At 47.2% G+C, this 19,810-nt stretch overlaps 1 protein-coding gene and 1 long non-coding RNA gene across 7 annotated transcripts in view; one reads left to right on the forward strand and one right to left on the reverse strand.

Annotated features, from left to right (window-relative positions):
- The first annotated feature begins 296 nt into the window (after nt 1-296).
- Nucleotides 297-15,379, forward strand: LOC125755400 (uncharacterized). Of its 2 annotated transcripts, XR_007411861.1 has the most exons (3): nt 297-767; nt 1,878-2,262; nt 14,932-15,379. It is a non-coding gene; the product is annotated as an uncharacterized LOC125755400 (long non-coding RNA). The 2 variants fall into 2 exon arrangements; XR_007411860.1 differs by lacking the exon at nt 14,932-15,379 and having other exon boundaries at nt 1,878-4,190.
- STX6 (syntaxin 6) overlaps nt 4,385-19,810 on the reverse strand; it is a 53,244-nt gene continuing 37,818 nt past the window's right edge. Inside the window, exons 7-9 of one of the 5 annotated variants that reach the window (XR_004817320.2) lie at nt 16,119-16,213; nt 9,865-10,235; nt 4,385-9,360 (exon numbers count right to left, since the gene is read on the reverse strand). Coding sequence is in view for 4 of the 5 variants with exons in the window: in XM_025429965.3 (XP_025285750.1) it covers nt 13,564-13,700; nt 16,119-16,213 (232 nt within the window). In the remaining variant the exon portion in view is untranslated. The other 4 variants (XM_025429966.3, XM_025429967.3, XM_025429965.3 and 1 more) reach the window with 4 other exon arrangements.

Here is a 19,810-nt window from a genome sequence, read left to right on the forward strand (position 1 = left end):
GAGGTTGGATTTGCACCCGGTCCTCTGTGATCCCAGCCACAGTGCGTCCTCCCTCCTGGGGCCCTGTGGGGCTCACCTCATCCGGAGGGCCCTCCAGCACCCCTCCCGCACTCACAGATGGCGGGGCGCAGGGGGCCCTGGGCTCCTGGCTGGGCCCACCCCGCTGCTGACCTTCAGGGCGGGGTGTGGGGCGTTGGCTTCAGTTTTTCTTCATGGAATTGGCTTTGGTGCTCCCAGCTCCCCTCTGGGGGGGGGGGTGGGGGGTGGGAGGGAAGGGATGGCTCACTTACCAGAACAGTGTTTCCTAAATGCAGGCGTAACCCACTCATGGGTCGCAAAATCTACTTTGTGGGTGGAGACCAACATTTAAAAACCATCAGAGATTCATTGGCACAAGCAAGTGTAGATCTTGTTTGACAATCGCCTCTTCCAGGGGTGGGGGTGGGGGTGGCAGGGCTGTCCTGAGTTGTAATTTAGAGGGTCCTCACGACCCTGGACCCTGCTCCAGAGCGCAGGGAAACACACGCCCTGGGGGCCGAGGCCCGAGGCCCGGGGAGGCGGCCTCCCCACTCGCGGGGACCTCTCGGGTGGCTCACTGCTCAGGAGGCTGCGGGGACCTTCCCGGACTGCGCTGCCCCACGCCTGGGGGAAGAGGCACCCCTGATCCCACATCCTTGTCGCCGAGAGGCCCGTGTCCCAGAGTCAGGGGGAATGCTGTGACCGCACTTCCTAGTGCTCCGAACCGGCCCGGTGCTGTGGGATTCCGGGTGAGTATTTATGGGCAGGAGCTCAGGCTGTTCGTTCACGGTCCGGCCACGCCCCTACCCACGCACTCACCCACCTCGCGCTGCTTACCCTGTGCCTTTGCTGGAACACCCTTCCCCTTGTCCACCTTGGCTGCCTTCAAAAACGTTAGGGGTGCCTGTCCTGGGCAGCATTCCGGGACACCTGCATGCTGACGTTGGCCCCCATCCCTTAGCTCCCATATAATCGGGTACAAGCGGTCTTTATCGCGGCTCTTTGCAAATAGAATTTCTTGCTTGTCCTCCACCAAACTCACCTGGCAACAACTGGATTTCCCTGGTCCATCTGCTCAACCCAGTTCCCACCCCAAATCCCCAGGCTGGTTCTGGAGCTATTCAGAAGGCCCTGCTGCCACCGGGTCCCGTCCTCCCCTCCCTCCCTCTCCTTCCCTGCCATCCTCTCTGAAGTTTCCCTCCTTCCCATAGAGCCAGAGCACCTGCTTAGAAATGGCAACAGCCTTCCTTGGCAAGCAGCTCTGCCCAGCTTTCACAGGCTGTGGGCCGGCCAGGTGGGCGAGCTGCGCCCTAGGAAGGGGCTGCTGGCATTGGCTCGGAATCTCTGCCCACGGAGCCAGGCTTCAACAGCTGCCCTGCCAGGCCTGGAGGACATCCGGGGCTCTCCCGCGGAGGCCTGGCTGCCCGCTGGGCCTGCCTTTGTCTTGTCCTTCTGCAATCTGGGCTCAGGCCCCGACTCGCAGTGTGGGGCTGTCCTTAGGGGCCTGGCCGGGAGCCAGGTAGTGGGGAGAGGCCCGCCCTGCCCTCGGGTTGCCCGTGTCCCCAGGGTGGAGACAGCTACAGCTGTGAGGAGAGACAAACCAGTGTGCCAAGGGCTACAATGGAAGCCCCAGGCAGGAGGCCCCACTCCACCTGGGGAGCAGAAAGGCTTTCCAGAAGAGCCAGCCGTGGGCTCCCCAGCCCGGTGTTACCTCAGGAGCAAGGAATGCTGGCGCTTGCGGGCGATCGCAGCAGATGCCACAACTTTGATTCTCACCCTGGGCTCCTCAGGCTGCGTCTCCAGGTTCTTCTGAGTTCATATAGTGAGTTTGGCTTCCTTACTTTTTTGCACATTTCCAGCCAAAGGAAAGCTCCAGAACATTTTATCAGCGAGGCTAACCTGCTCGAGGTCCTCGACTAGTGGATTTCTTGAACTCTACGGCGGGCATGAGATGCGGTCAAGTCCAAGGCTCCTGGTGACCTGGTTTATCCTCAGCACTTCCAGCTCAGCGCTGTAAACCGCCGCTAACTCACACCGCAGCTCTTTTGATTCCTCGTCCTCTCCTCAGCTTTTACCGCTTCTCTGGTTAGAAAGCGGAGCGAAGTGCTGGCCACTACTCAAATCTGAACGGCGCTGCTTTTTCTGTGAAGGGAGGCTGGCCTCCTAACGTCCAGTCAGACCTGGGTTCTCATCCTGACGCTCCACTTCCTCATTGAACTCTGACTACTCCACGCCTGTTTTCAGGTAGGAAGTGGGCCTCCCTGGGATTTCCCTCACGGGGTTGTGGGAATTAAGCGAAGACAGAAATTTCACTCCTCATCATGTCCCTGATGCCTGGGTCAAAGACACGCCAGCCCATCAGATTCTCATCACATGTTGGCTGAAGTTTTAGCTGCTAATTAGATATAACATTTGAGAAATTTGTTCTTGTAAGAGTTGACGACCCCTTATAAGAGTGACAACCTTAATGTGAACTTTTGTGAAAGCGTCTGATGGTGTGGTGAGCAAAGGGAGTATCACTGCAGAAGTCAGAAAGGTTGGATTTGGATTTCTCACATCCAAGCTCCTGGAGCACATCACCTGCTGAGAGATCAAGTTGGTGCGGATGTCTGTGCTCAGGCTCTGCCGGCATCTGCACCAAATGGAGGTGCCACTCATGTTCCAGCTGGGTCATCTGGTTAGAAGGGTCCCTGTTTCCAGACAAGGGACACCCAGAGATGCAAGGATCAAGGTTTATAGATTTGAAGTGTGTGCTCTTGGACAGTGCAACAGTACGGCAGTAGAGACAGGCCTTCCCTTCCCACGAGTTTCATTCCTGCCTCAGGTCTTATCTCGTATTTTTAGTGAGTTTATGTGAGATTTGTAGCCAGCAGGGGGACCTTTTGAAAGACAGCAAATCACTCTTTTGCTGCACAGCAGAGTAGGAGTGGAGTCAAGGTGCTGGTCGGTCCAGAGCCCTCAGCCTTGTAGATTCCTGCTTTTTCCCCTTGTCCACACCACACAGTCATTTCCTTAGGCAGGGGATGGGGGCTGATTTGCTTTTATCAGGGGGCACACATAATCATTTCCTCCTCCTAAATCCCTTCCTCCTCAATATTAACTATAACTCTCAAAATAAGCACTTTCTTCTGGCAAGGCTGCCTATTGTTGGTTTGTGTTAACACTCCTAGCTGTTACATTTGAGGGAAGTCGAACTGGGGACTCAGAAAGCACTGATGTCCCAATTTCTTTTCTTTTCTTTTTTAATATTTTATTTATTTATTCACGAGAGAGAGAGAGAGAGAGAGAGAGAGGCAGAGACACAGACAGAGGGAGAAGCAGGCTCCATGCAGGGAGCCCGGCGTGGGACTCGATCCCAGTTTTCCAGGATCAGGCCCTGGGCTGAAGGCGGCGCTAAACCGCTGAGCAACCGAGGATGGTGGTGACCCAAGATGCCCCACCATGACCCAATTTCTGTGCCAGGTGCTGGGGATATAGTAAGTGGCTCTGCCCCTCATCAGCTGTGCGACCTTGAGAAATTAGTTGTGTCCTAGTTTTCTCATGCACATATACTGAGGTAGTATTCGAGGAGGATACTTCACTACTTCCTACAGCCATTTTAAGGATCATCTGCATTAATACTGACGAAGTCCCTAGAACAGTGCCAGACACACAGAAGGTGTTAACAGAAGTGAGGATGATGATGCCAAATGGAATGATGAAGATCCGTGTCCTTAAGGAGCTTATGTAGCCTGGTCACCTTGTCCCATATAGAACTGAAGGCAGTTTCTTTCAACTACCAACTGGGGTGACCAATATTCATGTTGGCCAATACTTTGGTGAAGGGGGAAATAAGACTCAGGTTTTTTTGTGTTGTTTTTCTGCTCCCTACACACTCCTTTGTTCCATCTGAAACTGTGCCGCATTCTGAATACACAGTGTGGTTATTTTGGGGTTTAGTAATTCCTGCAACTTGCCCAGCCAAAGAAAGTACAATTTTATTGGGGATCCCTGGGTGGCTCAGCGGTTTAGCACCTGGCTTCGCCTCAGGGCGTAATCCTGGAGTCCCGGGATCGAGTCCCACATCGATCCCACATCGGGCTCCCTGCGTAGAGCCTGCTTCTCCCTCTGCCTATGTCTCTGCCTCTCTCTGTGTCTCATGAATAAATAAAATCTTAAAAAAAAAAAAAAAAGCACAATTCTATAATTCAGATCCTCCAATAGCCACATACTTTCCCCACCCCAGACGTATCCATATGTCTGTGCTTATTAGTGGGGGCAGGAAGAGGGAGCTGTGTGTAGGCATGAGGGGAAATAAAAACAAACAAAAAAACAGAACTTAAAAACGACAAAAAAAATAAATAAATAAAAGAACCCAAGACAAAGGTCATGGTCTCTCCATTTCTCTTTTAATACTGAACAGTGTTCTTTGTACAGCTGTAACATGATTTCAAGAGCAGAAGTAAGAAACATTACTGATAGACTTCAGGGTGTAAAAATACCACTTTGAAAGACGGCTAGTTGAGATTTTTCTTACACAAGTATTTTTAAAAAGTTTTCAAGTGTATAGTGTCATCAGTTTGTTTAATGTCAGGATTACACTCAAAGCTGTGGAAGAGGTTTTAATATGCAGGGATGGTTTACTGTAGCCTAAATTCCACGACGCAATAGCAGTGATTCTGAAACTAGAGTGGGCGTCAGAACCCCCTTGGAAGGCTTGTGCACTCCCCAGAGTTTGTGATCCAGCAGGTGTGGGGCCTGACAACCTGCATTTCTAGCAAGCTCCCGGGCAATACCACCTTGGCTGGTCCCACATCACACTTGGAGACCCAGCCTGTAGAAAGAGCAAGAATGCATCTACCTGTGGCGAAGGGTGAAAACTGGCACCTGGGCTACCACCTGGAAATCACCCAGGCATTTGCAATTCTCATCTTTGATCTCACTTCCTTAGTTTGTACCTTCTAGATATTTAGAAATAAAACACTGTAGGTTATTTATCCTTTGAAGAAAAACACAATGGTTTAAGTCCCACTGAGCACTGCCACCTATCATTACACATTTGATTTTTTCATTACACTAATTTCTGATTACAAATGAGCCAGTGAAAGTATATTTCCACTTACAAAAAGCGAATCCACAATCATTTACAGCTTGCTGTCTTTGGCCCTTTCCTCATCCGGGGCATTCTCCCGCAAGCACGTTCCACTAACCTATTTTAGTGGGGGACACCTGGCTGGCCCCTCCCCACCCTGGACAGATACTTTCTTTTCCTAAGGACTAGAACTTCTGCCTCCCCCAGAGCACACTTTACCTACAGGGTTGCAATTCCTGTTCAGTAGCAGCGTCTCAGCTAAAACCCACTTTCTGCAGAACAGAAAGAATGATCGTGAATGTGGTCTCACCCCAGGGCTGACAGAAAGCCTGCCTCCTGTGGAGCACCGGGCTACTACCAGGGCTACACAAGGCTTGAGAGCTTTGGTCAGCGAACAATGGGCTGATGGTCATATTTCTAACACCCCTGGGGATAATCAAGTGGCTTCTGGGTTCAAGAACTCATAACCTAAAAAAAAAGGATAAAATACACTTTCTCACATGGGACTGGCTGCAGTTGGGCAGGCCAGGTCCATCAAAATGCCGGGCAGATAACTGGGCCCATCACCATCTCAGCACAGTTCCCGTCTACACAGCCTTGGGGAAAGGGCATTTCTGGACAAAGGTCACATGGGAAGGAAAACAGCACCAAAGCATTAGCTCATGTCACAGAGCAACCAAGTCTTCTTTTTTTCCCACCTCCCCACGCACCTGGATTAGTAAAGAGACTATAACATAACGAAGAGTTGCCGCATGTAGATAGATGGCAGCAACATGGCCAAGGCACCACTGGAACTTTTAGAGCTTCAGTGCTTGTCCAAAAGCAAAGCAGAACAAAACAAAAAACAAAAAACAACCCACCAAATGGCTGGGGTGAGGGGTGTGCATGACAGGTCACAACCAGCCTACCTTGTTATGTGGCCAAGGTCACTTGTTGCAGACAGCGTACGCGCTCCCTGGGGCCAGGTCCAGAGTGCGGCACAGCAAATGCCTCCCGTGTCTACTGGGGGAGCTGTGCTGGGCTCATCTCTAAAACAAGAGGGCCAAGCTGAGTTGGAATGGCTGTTCTACTCAGAATTTCCCTGATTTTCTGGACTTGACACCAGACAGCAGCTTCCCAGTGAGTATCACAGCAAGGAAACACAGAGAGGCCAGTGTCCACGTTTCCATACAATACACCGACGGGGGCCTGGCAGGAAGAAGTCCTCTTCACTTTAAGTGCAAGTAAGTTTGTGAAGGCTGGGGTCTGGGTAAAGGACAGCTGGACAGGCCAGCCTGATGCTGCAGCTGCCCTCCACTCAGAAGCAGAGGCCCTGGGAGAAGCCTGAGGTGTCACCCCCCAAACGCAACCTTGGCCACCCAGGTCCCTTCAGCGGGGTGCCATCTTCATGAATGGACTTCGGGCAGGGTGGTGCTGCGTGATGGAGGGGCTGGGTGTCTGCAAGCCCTTTGGTTTCACCTCTCTCTGCTCTTGATGGAGAAAGAATAGGCTTTTCACAAAAACGTTACTCTTACAAAACCTGGGAGGGAAAGAAATGCCAGCAAGAGGAAGACAAAGAGGGACGTGGTGCGTGCTGTGTTTCAGGACTTCCACTTTTCAGGCTGTCCCACTTTGGTTTTGCTTCCAAGTTCATCCTGCTACTAGTACAAGGTGAAGCCAAGCAGTCCGAGTTCACTGAGCTGAAAAGCAACTCTTATATATAATTCAGTTCCTAGATCTTCAAATGCTCAGAATTCTCTAGAAAGGTAATGGTCTCACTCTATAGCCAGGGAAATTACCAAGAGAAAGATCTTGGCTCTGCCACCTTCACTTACAGAAGGTAAAATACTTAACAGAGACAGATTTCTGTTGGAGTTAGACTAGATTTCTCTTCACAGCCCTGAATCTCACGAGGTGAGAAGGAGTGGAAGTTGCCAAGTTGTTGGCTACCAGACCCATCAGTCTGTTTAACTCTGGCTAAAAGCAGAGAATAATGGGCAAGCTACCAAGTTTCTCCCCCTTCGGCTCTGGCGTGAAGATCCTCGTGTAACACACACGCTGTGACTTCCAATTGCCATCCAGCAGCGGGCACACACAGAGCGCCGGGAGTTCTTCGTCCACACAAAGGCAAGATGAAAAATGAGGACTAAAAACTAAAGGTATTTCAGTTTTCCAGCTGGATCCCCACTCTGGCAAACTCTCTCAATGGTTTGCTCCCCAGCCGCCACCCCCCCCCCCCAATCAGCTGATTAGAAAACCGTTCTTCCAATAAACCAACAAACGTAAGTGGAGCTCTCATTTATCCATCACTTATGGAGCACATCATTTATGCCAGTTCCTTAGAAATGATGACTATGTGTCGAGGTGCAGAGGCTGGAGGGAAAAGCTTTATACAGGATGTGCCTCCAAGCAGTGCAGGGTGTCACAGGGTCTACTTCTCTCCCCACTCTACAGGGGGGAGCACGGGGACCACTCAGGTGCCCGCTAAAGCCCAGCAGTGTTAGGATCACTGACGAGGAAACCATTTGTTCTCAAAAATCAACCTAAGCCTCTGGCTTGTTCCCTCTCACTGCCATGGTTTGCAGTTTGAGCAGAGACTTTCAAATGAACACTCGTCTGTAGTGATGCCCAGTTCGGACACAACAGGGTCAGCCCCAGGATCAAGCTGGCTGTGCCAGAAGCTCTGCTTGGGGCAGAGCCCGGCTCTGACCAATACAGAAGAGGCTGCCTGTCATAGAGCAGTTCCTCTGAGGCAGGGGGACAGTGGTGCCTGGGGGGAGAACGCAGGCAGTGCTTGGATTTTAAAGTAAACTTTCTCCTCCTAAATAATTCCCTATTCAGCTTCAGCAGGAGTCTGGTCTACAATAGCCACTGTTTAGCAAACACTTGAAATTAAGTGAGGTCATCATGCCGATTCTAAATATATCCAGACATTTAATAATTAAGTCTCTGGGTCACAACACTTGGCCCCCCGACATCAGGGAAGCATCTTCCTCATTAATGACCAGGCATGCTCCCAACAAGCCCCACTGACACACATGACAGTTGTGCAGGACACACTAAACCTGGTAACAGGAAAAGAGCATGGCTTTTAAACAGCAAAATCATACAGGTCATTAGGACGCCGGCTGCCTCTTCTCATGTGGAGTGTGGATTACAGTACTGAGACAAGGTCCCCATTTAAGTTTAACAAAGACCTGTACATTGTTATGCAAATCTAAGGACCATCCCTGTTCTAAGTTTAGAGAAGACTATTTGAATGAGTCTCAAAACTTGTAAAATAATCTAGTACCCTACATCTGAAGCCCTTTGTAGTAATCTTTTTTTTGCTAATTTGAAAAAAAAATAACTTATTTATATATCAAATAGAATTGAGTGTAAACGTGGATGTCAACCACCCTTTGAGTTGTATAAATCTGCTTTTAGCTTTCGTCAAGAGGCAGATTTCCTTACCTACCATGATCCTAACCATGAGAAAATACCCTTCTTTAAAAAATTGTTACAAATATTTATTAAAAAGTGCAATTCAAAAGTCAGCTGGGCAAGTACATCATTGCAAATCACGAAAAAAGGGAGGGGGTGGAAGCCCAAAGCAAATAAACAACAACAAAAAACCCCAAGAAACACAGACAAAACAAGAAAAAAAGAAAAAAGAAAAAAAGAATGAGTGTGCTGAGGAATAGGCCCCAACAGAGGAGGAAACAGGAAGTCAAAGCTAGAGCTCTATCCAGACGTTGCTGTGCTTTCCAAGTGCAGAAGAAGGTGGTGGGGAGAGTGCGGGGCCCCTGCCACCAGGCTCCGGGTCGGCTGCCGCTTCAACATCGGTGACAGCATCAGGGAGGTTATAAAAATATCCTACCAATGCGGGGACGTTGGAGGCGTTTAAAAAGTCATTGGAAGCTTGAAGTTTAGCATCTCAGCAGTTTCAGCTACTAAAACTCAATTAAAGCATCCGTTCTTTAAATTTGGATTGGCTCAGTGATTTGAATGGATAAAAAACTGAGTTGTCCTCTTAGGAGGCAAAAAAAAAAAAAACACCCAAGTTCACCTACCCATTCTTGTCATTATTCACAGGGTAAGAGGAGTCCAGTCCAGAACTAGCCTTTTTGGTCATTATGGTTTCTGAGTGTCGCTGTACTGCCAGTGTACTAACCACCCCCCCACCCCCACCCCCAGCCCAAAGCAGAGTACCACAGGAATGACCTAACCAACCGGCCACGAGGCTGGCCCAGGATCCAGACCATCCGAGTGTTCGGCTGAGCTGCGCGGCAGCCATACAGGTGAGGGGTGTCCTAAAAATACAAGTTGCACCAGGACAGCGACATGAATTTGGCAGGGCTCCGACCTCCCGCAACCTCGGCCACCCTTCCCTCAGCTGTGCAAACCCTGGGTCCTTCTGCCCTCTCCTCCCTTCAGTTCAAGCCAACAGCTGTTAGCACCCCCAAAGCCTAGTGCTTTGCATTATTTACCATTAGCTACTTCTACCACAAAATAATGAGCCTGGAAAAGCAATTTTATCCCAGCACTTATCCCTGAAAAATGGATCACTGCATTTTCTATCACAAACTGCTTCTGGGCCTTCTGTCCCCATTAGCAAGCAGCTGGGGGTGGGGGTGGGGGGGCAAGGCCGCTGCCACGACAGGAAATGAGGCCTCCCCAGGAGCCCACATGCCCCACAGTGCTCTCCGGGCCGGGGTCTGAGCCAGGGTGCAGGGGGAGGGTGGTCTGGGCAGGAGAAAAGAGCTGCCAAAGATGGATGGAATGAGCAATAGCAAGCACTAGTTGAGTCTGCAAACCTTGCCGGGTTCCTCAAGACTGTCCAGGGGGCACAAGGCCCGGGAGGCAAAGCAGTGGTGAGCCGTCCTCATCCTCAGAAGGGGACAGGCGGCGCCAGGAGTGCACAGTCGTCTGCTTCCTTCTCCCAGGGGCCCTGCCGGCGCCGGGTCAGAGCAGCTGCCTCGGTGGTGGGGTCACGGGGAGGGAGGTCAGCACAGGCTGTGTTTTCCAGAGAGGAGTGTGGGAGCCGGCGGCGCGGCCGGGGTGTTGCTTCCCACCTCCCCGGGGGTCCGTGCGCAGGCGCGGCACTGCCGTCACAGCACTAAGAAGAAGAGCAGCACGACCAGCAGGACCACGAAGAGGACGGCTATGGCGCACCACTGGCGCCGATCTGGAAGGCAGGATACGAGGATTAGAGCCCGGGACCTATGCTCCTCAAGGCTGCGTCACATACAACACCTGGAAGTAGAAAGGGACAGACCGCGCAAATGGCAGGTCACAGGGGAGCTGGAACCTGCCCCAGGTACCAGGTACCTCGGCCTGCACTGCTTGTGCATCCACAGCTCTGCCAGCCCCCTGAAATCACGCCTCTAATAAGTTCGTGCTTTGTGTCTCAAATCTTTAATTAAAATCTGTGGCTCGGGCAGCCTGAGTGGCTCAGCGGTTTAGTGCTGCCTTCAGCCCAAGTTGTGATCCTGGAGACCCAGGATTGAGTCCCACATCGGGCTCCCTGCATGGAGTCTGCTTCTCCCTCTGCCTGTGTCTCTGCCTCTCTCTCTCTCATGAATAAATAAATAAAATCTTAAAAAAAAAATCTGTGGCTCTCAGCGTGCTGCTGCTGATGGGTACCATGTCCCTGGAAAGATGTTGCCATTGGCATCGCAGATCAAAGCCCATCGGCTTTAACCTCATACCGAAGTCAAATCATTTCATTCAACAATAATCATGTTCTTTCCTCAACGAGCACTATGGGAGAATGGAAAGAGGATAAAAGCACCTGGTGGTCACTTTGGGAAACAAAGAGCAGAAAACGCAAGCTCTGAGGATCATGAGCATGATCAACATGACACCCACACCTGGACAGGAAAGAAAAGGACTTAACCAATAACCTGCATGGCTTACCTGTAAATGAAAGTGGAAATGTCTTATCTGAAACCTTCTGCCCTACTGACACTTCAGAACAAGTACCGGAAGGAAAGTGGTCAGAGTCCACGTGAATGTCCGAGAGCAACGAGGCTCTGAAGGCCAAAAAGGCCCAGGCAGGCCCCAGAGGAGTCCCAGCTCCACCTACAGCCCTGATGGCAGTGCCCTCACTCTGCACAGCAGCTGTCTGGCAGGACTTGGTGAAAATAAACACAAATACCCTCATCCACTCTGGGCCCTGCGGGGTGTGGGGTCCAGGATGCTGCCATTGCCAGGATGCCTCCTTTACTCGTGCAGGTGTAGAAAGAACAAGCAGTCTTTCTGTAGATGTGCTCTGCGTGTTCCACAAAGGGTCAGACTGATAGAATTTGGCTGGCGTAACAAGCACATGAGAAAATGCTCTGCATCACTTGCCCTCGGGAATACAAATCAAAACCACAATGAGATACCACCTCACACCAGTGAGAATGGGGAAAATTAACAAGACAGGAAACAACAAATGTTGGAGAGGATGTGGAGAAAGGGGAACCCTCTTGCACTGTTGGTGGGAATGTGAACTGGTGCAGCCACTCTGGAAAACTGTGTGGAGGCTCCTCAAAGAGTTAAAAATAGACCTGCCCTACGACGCAGCAATTGCACTGCTGGGGATTTACCCCGAAGATACAGATGCAGTGAGACGCCGGGACACCTGCTCCCCGATGTTTATAGCAGCAATGTCCACAATAGCCGAACTGTGGAAGGAGCCTCAATGTCCATTGAAAGATGAATGGATAAAGAGGATGTGGTCTATGTATACAATGGAATATTACTCAGCCATCAGAAACGACGAATACCCACCATTTGCTTCGACCTGGATGGAACTGGAGGGTATTATGCTGAGTGAAGTAAGTCAATCGGAGAAGGACAAACATCATATGGTTTCACTCATTCGGGGAATATAAGAAATAGTGAAAGGGATTATAGGGGAAAGGAGGGAAACTGAGTGGGAAAAATCAGAGAGGGTAACAAAACAGGAGAGACTCCTAACTCTGGGAAATGAACAAGGGGAAATGGAAGGGGAGGTGGGCAGGAGGTTGGGGTGACGGGGTGACGGGCACTGAGGGGGGCACTTGATGGGATGAGCACTGGGTGTTATAGTATATGTTGGCAAATCAAACTTAAAAAATATATATATATAAAACAAAATATATATATATATATATATACATATATATATATATATATATATATATATATATAAAACACAAAACAAAGAGTCAGACTGAGAATTCGGCTGGCTTATGAAAACACAGTTGAAATGCTAGAGGTGACCACTCCATTTAAACAGAAATATAAAGGTATACGGATTCATCAAAAGTTTATTTGAAAGCCCACAGATTCCAGCACACCATAGCTATTGAGAATCACATTATCTAAAGGTCTGAATCTAGGACAATAGATTGCAAATCTTTCTACAAAGCAATGCTAAGTCCACAAACCAAGCACACAAATTATTTAAATGTCATGGATAGCAAAATCTTAGAACTGGCCAATAGATTGCCACCAACTGATAATAAGGAAAGCAAGTACCTTCTTAGTCATGATCACTTTATTCTACTTCAGACATGCTAGAAACTCAGTTAAGTGTGATAAGGGCAAAGATCCCAAGTCTGTTGGTTTCGTACCTGAACAAGGACTCGTCCAATGGGCATGGGAGGCAGAATCAACCTACTCAGATTATATATATATATATATATATTAGATTTTATTCATTTATTTGACAGAGAGAGAGCACAAGCAAAGGGAGTGGGAGAGGGAGAAGATGCGGGGCTCGATCCCAGGACCCTGAGATCATGACCTGAGCTGAACGCAGATGCTTAAGCGACTGAGCCACCCAAGCACCCCAGATAATATTTTTAATCTGTTTAACTGTCACTTCACTGGCCAAGAAAACTTGAGTATCGAGCATTTTTTCATATATTTAAAAATGTTTACGATAAATTAAAAACACTCTCATTAAAATGATTAGTCAAGGGGCACCTGGGTGGCTTAGTTGGTTAAGTGTCTGCCTTCAGCTCAGGTCATGATCTCAGGGTCCTGGGATCAAGCCCCTATCAGGCTCCCTGCTAAGCAGGGAGCCTGCTTCTCCCTCTCCCTGCCCCTCCCCTGCTTGGTGAGTGCGCACGTTCTGTCAAATAAAGAAATAATAAAATCTTTAAAGGAAATAAAATGATTAGTCGATATTCCTCCAAGACAAAACAGTCAAGGTAATTGCTTCCTGAGCACCCCCCAACCTCATATAGATCCCTGCCCCTCCCCCTGTCCTGCATTCTTAAACCCAATATTGAACCAATTGTCCACTTTTTGGCTTTCCATCAGCCTCTACCCAATCCCCTCCCACCTCCAGTCACTTCTTCCACAACTCCATTAAATGGGGGTTTTTCATCAAGAAGTTGGGTCACACAGGCCAGCACAACCCAGGAACACTCTTTTAAAGCCACTTTCCTCCGAAGTGCTAAGCTGCTGTGATAGAGCATGAACCACGTAACCTCTGGGAGCTGGTACCCCAGCTGACTTCTCCCCAGAAGGTGTCAGTACTACCCAAAGGCTTCTGTGCTCTCAAGGGAAAAGCCTAACCAGTTTTGCATGTTCAAGACCTGCCTCAAAAAGTCAGACAGGAACAAAGAGAATTCTAATGGCAGGTTTCTTTCCCCTTCCAGTATATTTTTCTGCCCTAGAGAGAAAAGATAACAGAATTTTGGAAAGTGAGGGAAGAAAACCCCTGTATCCACTCAAAAGAATAAACTTTACTTGGGTCACTCACAAAGGCAGGTGTGGCATCTTGGCTGACCTCTGCTGTGGAGCAGCCAGCCACGGGGAGGGCAAGTGTTCTGGCTCTAAATCAAAGAAAATCCAGTACCTCCTTTTTTCTTTAGTTGGTGGGGGTGGTTGGTGAAGGGAGGAAGGAACCAGATCCTGGCTCTTCAAGATCATTCAGCATGTGTGCTCACTTAACGCCTAATCCAACTGCCGTGTGTACTTAATATACTTTAGGCACAGATTAAAAGGTGGTGAACTTGCCCAAAAGTGATGGAGGAGAACAGAGACAAATACCAATTGCCTTGTTGCCAAATTGAAGCCAGCACCACGGAGCGGGAACCCTCACACAATCTTTCTTTTGCGAGTGAGCAAAGATTAAAATGAAAACCACAAGCAAGCTGTCCAAACTGAAGGGTCTTCCAGGCTGAATGCTTGGTTTCCTGGCTCTTCTTCTTAAACAAATGTAACTGAAGTCCCTACTCTGCTCCCTAAACTTTTCTTTTAGGCTAAAGGAGAATAAAGCATAAGCAAGGCTCAGTGCTATTTATACACACTGAACGGCTTATCACAATGCAAGTACTTTTCTAAATTATTCATACCCGGAATGCTGAGAAACAAAGACACAGTGCATCTTTGTTCTTTGCTCTTCCCCAAACAAAACTGGTGCTGAAGTAGCTACTTGACTTTGTGAGTAATACATACACTGGTGAGAGGCCTCGTGTTTAAACTGGTTATATAATACTTCATTAATCTTTCTTTTTCAAAGTAGAGGGCTGAAGGTGGAAGAGTAGAGAGAGGAAGAAGGAAGAAGGTTTTGTAAACCTTTCTCTGAAGCGTGTGAAAGATGAACTAAGCTGGTGCCTGCTTTTAGGCAATGACTTGCTACAGCATCAAGTTATCTGTCCCTGGAGAGAAAGAAGGAACTAAAAGTCTGGCTCCGAGCCTCCCTCTATTTTGGATATAACAGGTCCTTTGCCCTGGAGGGCCATATTCTGCTTTGTATTTTTTTAAAAAACCAAACATTTACTAAGTAGTAATATATGGGAGACACTGTTAAACATCTGTACACTAATTACTATTATTTCATTTAATCTTCGCAATGATCTTGAGAGGCAGGCATCAGCCTACTTTTTTTTCCCTTACAGATAAGAAGCTGAGCCCCAGACAACTGTTCTAGAACTTGACTATGAATTGACTTGTTGGAAAGCAAATATACATTTGTATTGAAGTCTCAGCTCAAAAGGTTGAACTATTAGACCCTGCAACACAGACTTGATGAGAGGAAACCCAAAGAACGAGGCGTCAAGAAACGGGAGGTTCCAGTGGGGTGCTGGGTGCTCTGGTTCAAGAACACCTACATCACCTCAAGTTTAGTTCCTTTCTCCCTTCACCAAGCACCCCCACCAACTAAAGAAAAAAGGAGATACTGGATTTTCTTTGATTTAAAATATATTATTTCTAATGTACTAGGGGAAGTGGGTTGTTGCAATAAAAACAAAACAAAACAAAACAAAAACGAGTCATTGGAACATATCTTCCTATATAGTGACTGATTTGAAAACTGTTACTTCTTCATCCCCATCTCAGGGCAAATCCGCTGGAGTATTCCACTACGGATTTAAAGGAAAACCATTTAAATTAGATCTGCAAGGCCATCTTATTTTGAAATGGTAGGAGTGGGGCAGCCCCGGTGGCTCAGCAGTTTAGTGCCGCCTTCAGCCCAGGGCCTGATCCTGGAGACCCGGGATCGAGTCCCACATCGGGCTCCCTGCGTGGAGCCTGCTTCTCCCTCTGCCTGTGTCTCTGCCTCTCTCTCTCTCTCGTGGAGCCTGCTTCTCCCTCTGCCTGTGTCTCTGCCTCTCTCTCTCTCTCTCTCTCTGTGCCTCTCATGAATAAATAAATAAATAAATCTTTAAAAAAAAGAAAAAAGAAAAAGAAAAAGAAAGAAATGGTGGGAGTTTCTCAATAAAAGAAAGCCAGTCCGGGAGAAACAGTAACTGGCTTCTTAATTACTGTTTTATAAAAAGTTCCCTGTTCTTGCAAGGAAATAGAAAAAATAAGAGGATTTTGTAATTGCAAAGAGAGTTGATCCGCCAGGAGAAAAGCTACTCACCACCACCAGCCTCATGGGATGGGAGAACACAAAGCCCACATCTCAGGTGAAGGCCACAGTGGCAGATGAGGCCCATGCACACTAGTGTCCTTCTCTGACCAGAAAGCAGGACCAGAAATGTGTCATGGGAAAGATCTGAGGGGTCACACCTATGAGAATCCTACAGACCGTGTTTCTAGAATTAAGTGGGAATTCTTAAGGTTTAAATGCCATACATACCACTGGTCATGTGAGATACTTTTGCAAGTTTCTTCATCACGTTGTCCAGCCGAGACTGAGTGCTCTCCAACTCATGAGAAAAATCATCCAACATACTAGAAAGAGAAGCAGACACAGAATGGTAGCCGGTAAGCACAAAGTCCTGGCGATGCACTGGCTGTGGAATTAAAACGGGAACTACACCTCAGGTTTAGCAAACCTAAAACAGGTAACTTTGGGATTCGAGCTCCAAATCTATTATCCAAAATCCTTAGCCCTAGATGTTTTTGATTTCAAAATTTGTGGAACTTAAAAAGCAGTAAGTTACATGAGCTGTATATGAGCCAATATCCTCAAGCAGGGTCTGGGGCAGACCTCATCATCAAACATGTTCACATTTCTGCAGAGAAAACTGAAAAAATAAGAATTCAGGTCAGGTTTTTTGTAGTATGAGCTTGCTGAAAACTTTTTTTAGAAGATTTTTTAGAGCTTTCTGGATTTTGGAATTGTAGACCAGGAAGCGTGGACCTGACTATATAATAATACAAACTCAGTGGCAATGCAGTACACTAGAAAGAGGCTGTGTGAAGTCAGACAACCAAGCTTTGCCACTTGCTTCCCTTGCTACCTTGACAAGGTGCCTCACAACTCTTTGGCACTGTTTCCACATCTGTAAAATGGGGTAGCTTCCCTGTCAGGGTCTTGTGAGCACCAGGTCATAACACAAAGCACTTTATGGTGATATGAGCTAAATACACTTTAATCACGTAATGTCTCCTTTAGTGCATTCTGTGCTTTGTCATAAAGCTGGGAGGCCCTGGGACTGACCTTCCTGACAGCGTGCACTCCTCATCTATACCCACAGAGAAGTCAGTGTTTGCCCACTAAGAAAAGCGGCTCCAGGAACTTGCTGTTGAAGTTGCAGCAGGGAAAGAAAACACCAAAATCCTTATTCCAACGGTGTTTATTTCATAAAATACAAAACGTTCCAGACTTTTCAACTTGGGGTTAACATATGATTATCCTGAGTATGGAACGTAACATACCAATTAGTACCAGAGGTCCTTCTTTTTTTTTTTCCAGAGGTCTTATTGAAAAGGCTTCCTTACTCTGACAACATCAATGGAAGCTAAAAACTACTGTGCTTGGTCTGTGCCCACCTGAGGCACCTGACAGCCCTGTAGGACTCAGGTAACCAACTCCTCATTAAGTCAATTATTAAATAAACTCCATGTTGACAACTAAATCTTTGTCCCTTACCTGAAATTTCAAATTAACACATTATTAGCTCCTCTAAGATCCTGGTAGCGTCTTGGCCCTGCAGCTGCAGACCTACCCGGGCTGGGCCAAATACTGAAAAACAAGAGCCACCTTTGTATGCTGGGCATGACTTTTCCTACTGAGGACAGAAAGGCCAGTCACCCAACCCCTAGCCCAAGGACACCCATGAAATTAGGTTTCTAGCCCAGATCTAAGTCAGCACTGTCCAAAAGAAACTGTGAGTCCAATATGCTATTTAACACTTGTTAGTAGCCACATTTAAAACAAAAAGATGAAAAAAAAAATTAAAAAATAAAATAAAAAATAAAACAAAAAGATGAAATGAATTTTATTTTATTTTATTATTTTTTTGAAATGAATTTTAATAATCTGTTTTATTTGGCCTAATATATCCCAAATATTATCATTCCAAAATGTAATTAATATAAGAAAAATCACTCACAAACTACTTTACATTTCTTTTCATAGAAGTCTTCAAAATCTGCATTTAGACTCAGGGCACATCTCACTCAGTTCCGGATGACCACATTTTATGTATTCAATGGTCACAGTTGCCAGGGGCTACCAGTAGTGGAGAACATAGGTCAAAGTCCAACGCCCAGGTATTTTAATTTAATTATAATAATAATAATAATTATTATTATTATTTTTACCAAAGTTATACACAGTTTAAAGAGCTAAATAGCGTGTTAAGGTTTTTTATAAGAAAAAAAACCCAACTGTTTCTTGTCCCCTCAGACACCTGCTGCCAACCCCTCCCACTATTCCTTGGGTGCTTTCTCCCTGCGTCAAAGTAACATGCTTACACCAGAATCCTGTCCTACAGGTGCTACATGCAGAAGGTAGGGCTTAGCTCTGCCCCACTTCTTCCCCATCTCTGTAACCATCCCACTTCTCTTCCCCCTTGCTTCCAGTATGAGTGTGTCACAATGTGATGAGTGCGCTCCGTGGGGCTCACACTATCACGGTGAGTGTTCCCCCCCACAGCTGGTGGAGGATTTGGCTTTCTATGGACTGTTGAATCAGTAGCCATTGATTTCCCTACTTTCTAAGACCTAAAATGTTATGGTTATTGTTCTTTATTTCATGTTCTATATCACCACAGGTTTAAACCAGTTTAAAAAAAATCCCTCTGCTCATGCTCTAGTGGGCTCTAGGGAAGAGGTGAGACAGGTGTGTTCGGTGTGGTCAAGTCACCATCTTTAACTGAAGTCGGCCAGGCTTCTCTGTCATCTACCGAACCCCAAGGAGTTCAGGCAATTAGTCCTTTTCCCTCTGCAAATGGAATTTTAGGAGAAGAATGCATTTTAAATGGTGAAAGATTTATACAATCTGAAGAGAAACCAGAGTATGGAAGAATGCATTTTAGACAGAAAATGAACACGCATGCCTAGACTACTACTCTTCCAGTGTCCCCCCAGGTGCCCCTGCCTCCAGTCTTGCTACACTACTGTTCGTTACCTAAGCCGCAGCTAGATGGGTCTGCCCAGAACATAAACCCGTCCGTGGCATTACTCCCAACATAATCTTCATGTTTCTTATCCCCCTCAGGTGGGAAAATCCTAACCCCTTAACGGGCTTCTAAGACCTCCCTGCTCTGTTCTCAGTCTCCCTATCTTGACTTCTGCGACCCTCTCCTTTCTACCCACATGTTCTATACACACCAGACCATTCTGTCCCATGCACTCTCTCTCACTCTAACTCCTGGTTGACCCTCTCCTTGCTTGCACCCCTCTCCTGGGCCACTTTCCACACATCCTTCAGATTCCAGTTCAACACAACTTCTCAGGGACGACCTGGGCTAAGTCAGGTATGCAGCCTGAGCTGGGTGAGGGCTCTCAAGGCACCATGCTCTTCCTCCTTATTTCTCTGTCATCTCTTAATGACTTGCACCATTTGTAGAATGTCTGTTCAAAGCGGTATATGGTAAACTCTCTGATGGCAGGGACTGTTCTGTTTGGTCCTCTATGGATACCCAGCACCTCCTAACAGAACAAACACCCAGTCTGAATTTATGAAGAATGAATGTAGAAGGCTGAATTCAACACTGAGATAGGAGAGGTTCTGAAATACCCTACAGGATGCTCTTATTTTTTCAGAAAGAAATTTATGAAGTGAAAGCATTTAAGAATGATGCTTTTGGTGTGTCTACTTCTGAGCACAAAAGGAGACTGCGCTGAAGGAAAACCAAATAAACCCAGTTATGTTTTCATTTGCTTTGTTTTTACTTTTTGAGAGAGAAGATTTTTTTTTATTAATTGAAGCTACATTTATAAACTTTTTTCCATTAAGTTAAAATTTAAGATGCAGAGCCAGAAGTTCTGTTCGATGGAGTGGGAGAGTCATGGGATGATAGAGTGAAGTCAGCTCATGTCCTATCCTCTCCAGGGAGGTTACACAGCCATATCTGTCTCATAGTCCCATTCATCACA

This window comes from Canis lupus, chromosome 7 (assembly GCF_003254725.2).
Source record: "Canis lupus dingo isolate Sandy chromosome 7, ASM325472v2, whole genome shotgun sequence".
In the NCBI taxonomy this organism is placed as follows: Eukaryota; Metazoa; Chordata; class Mammalia; order Carnivora; family Canidae; genus Canis; species Canis lupus.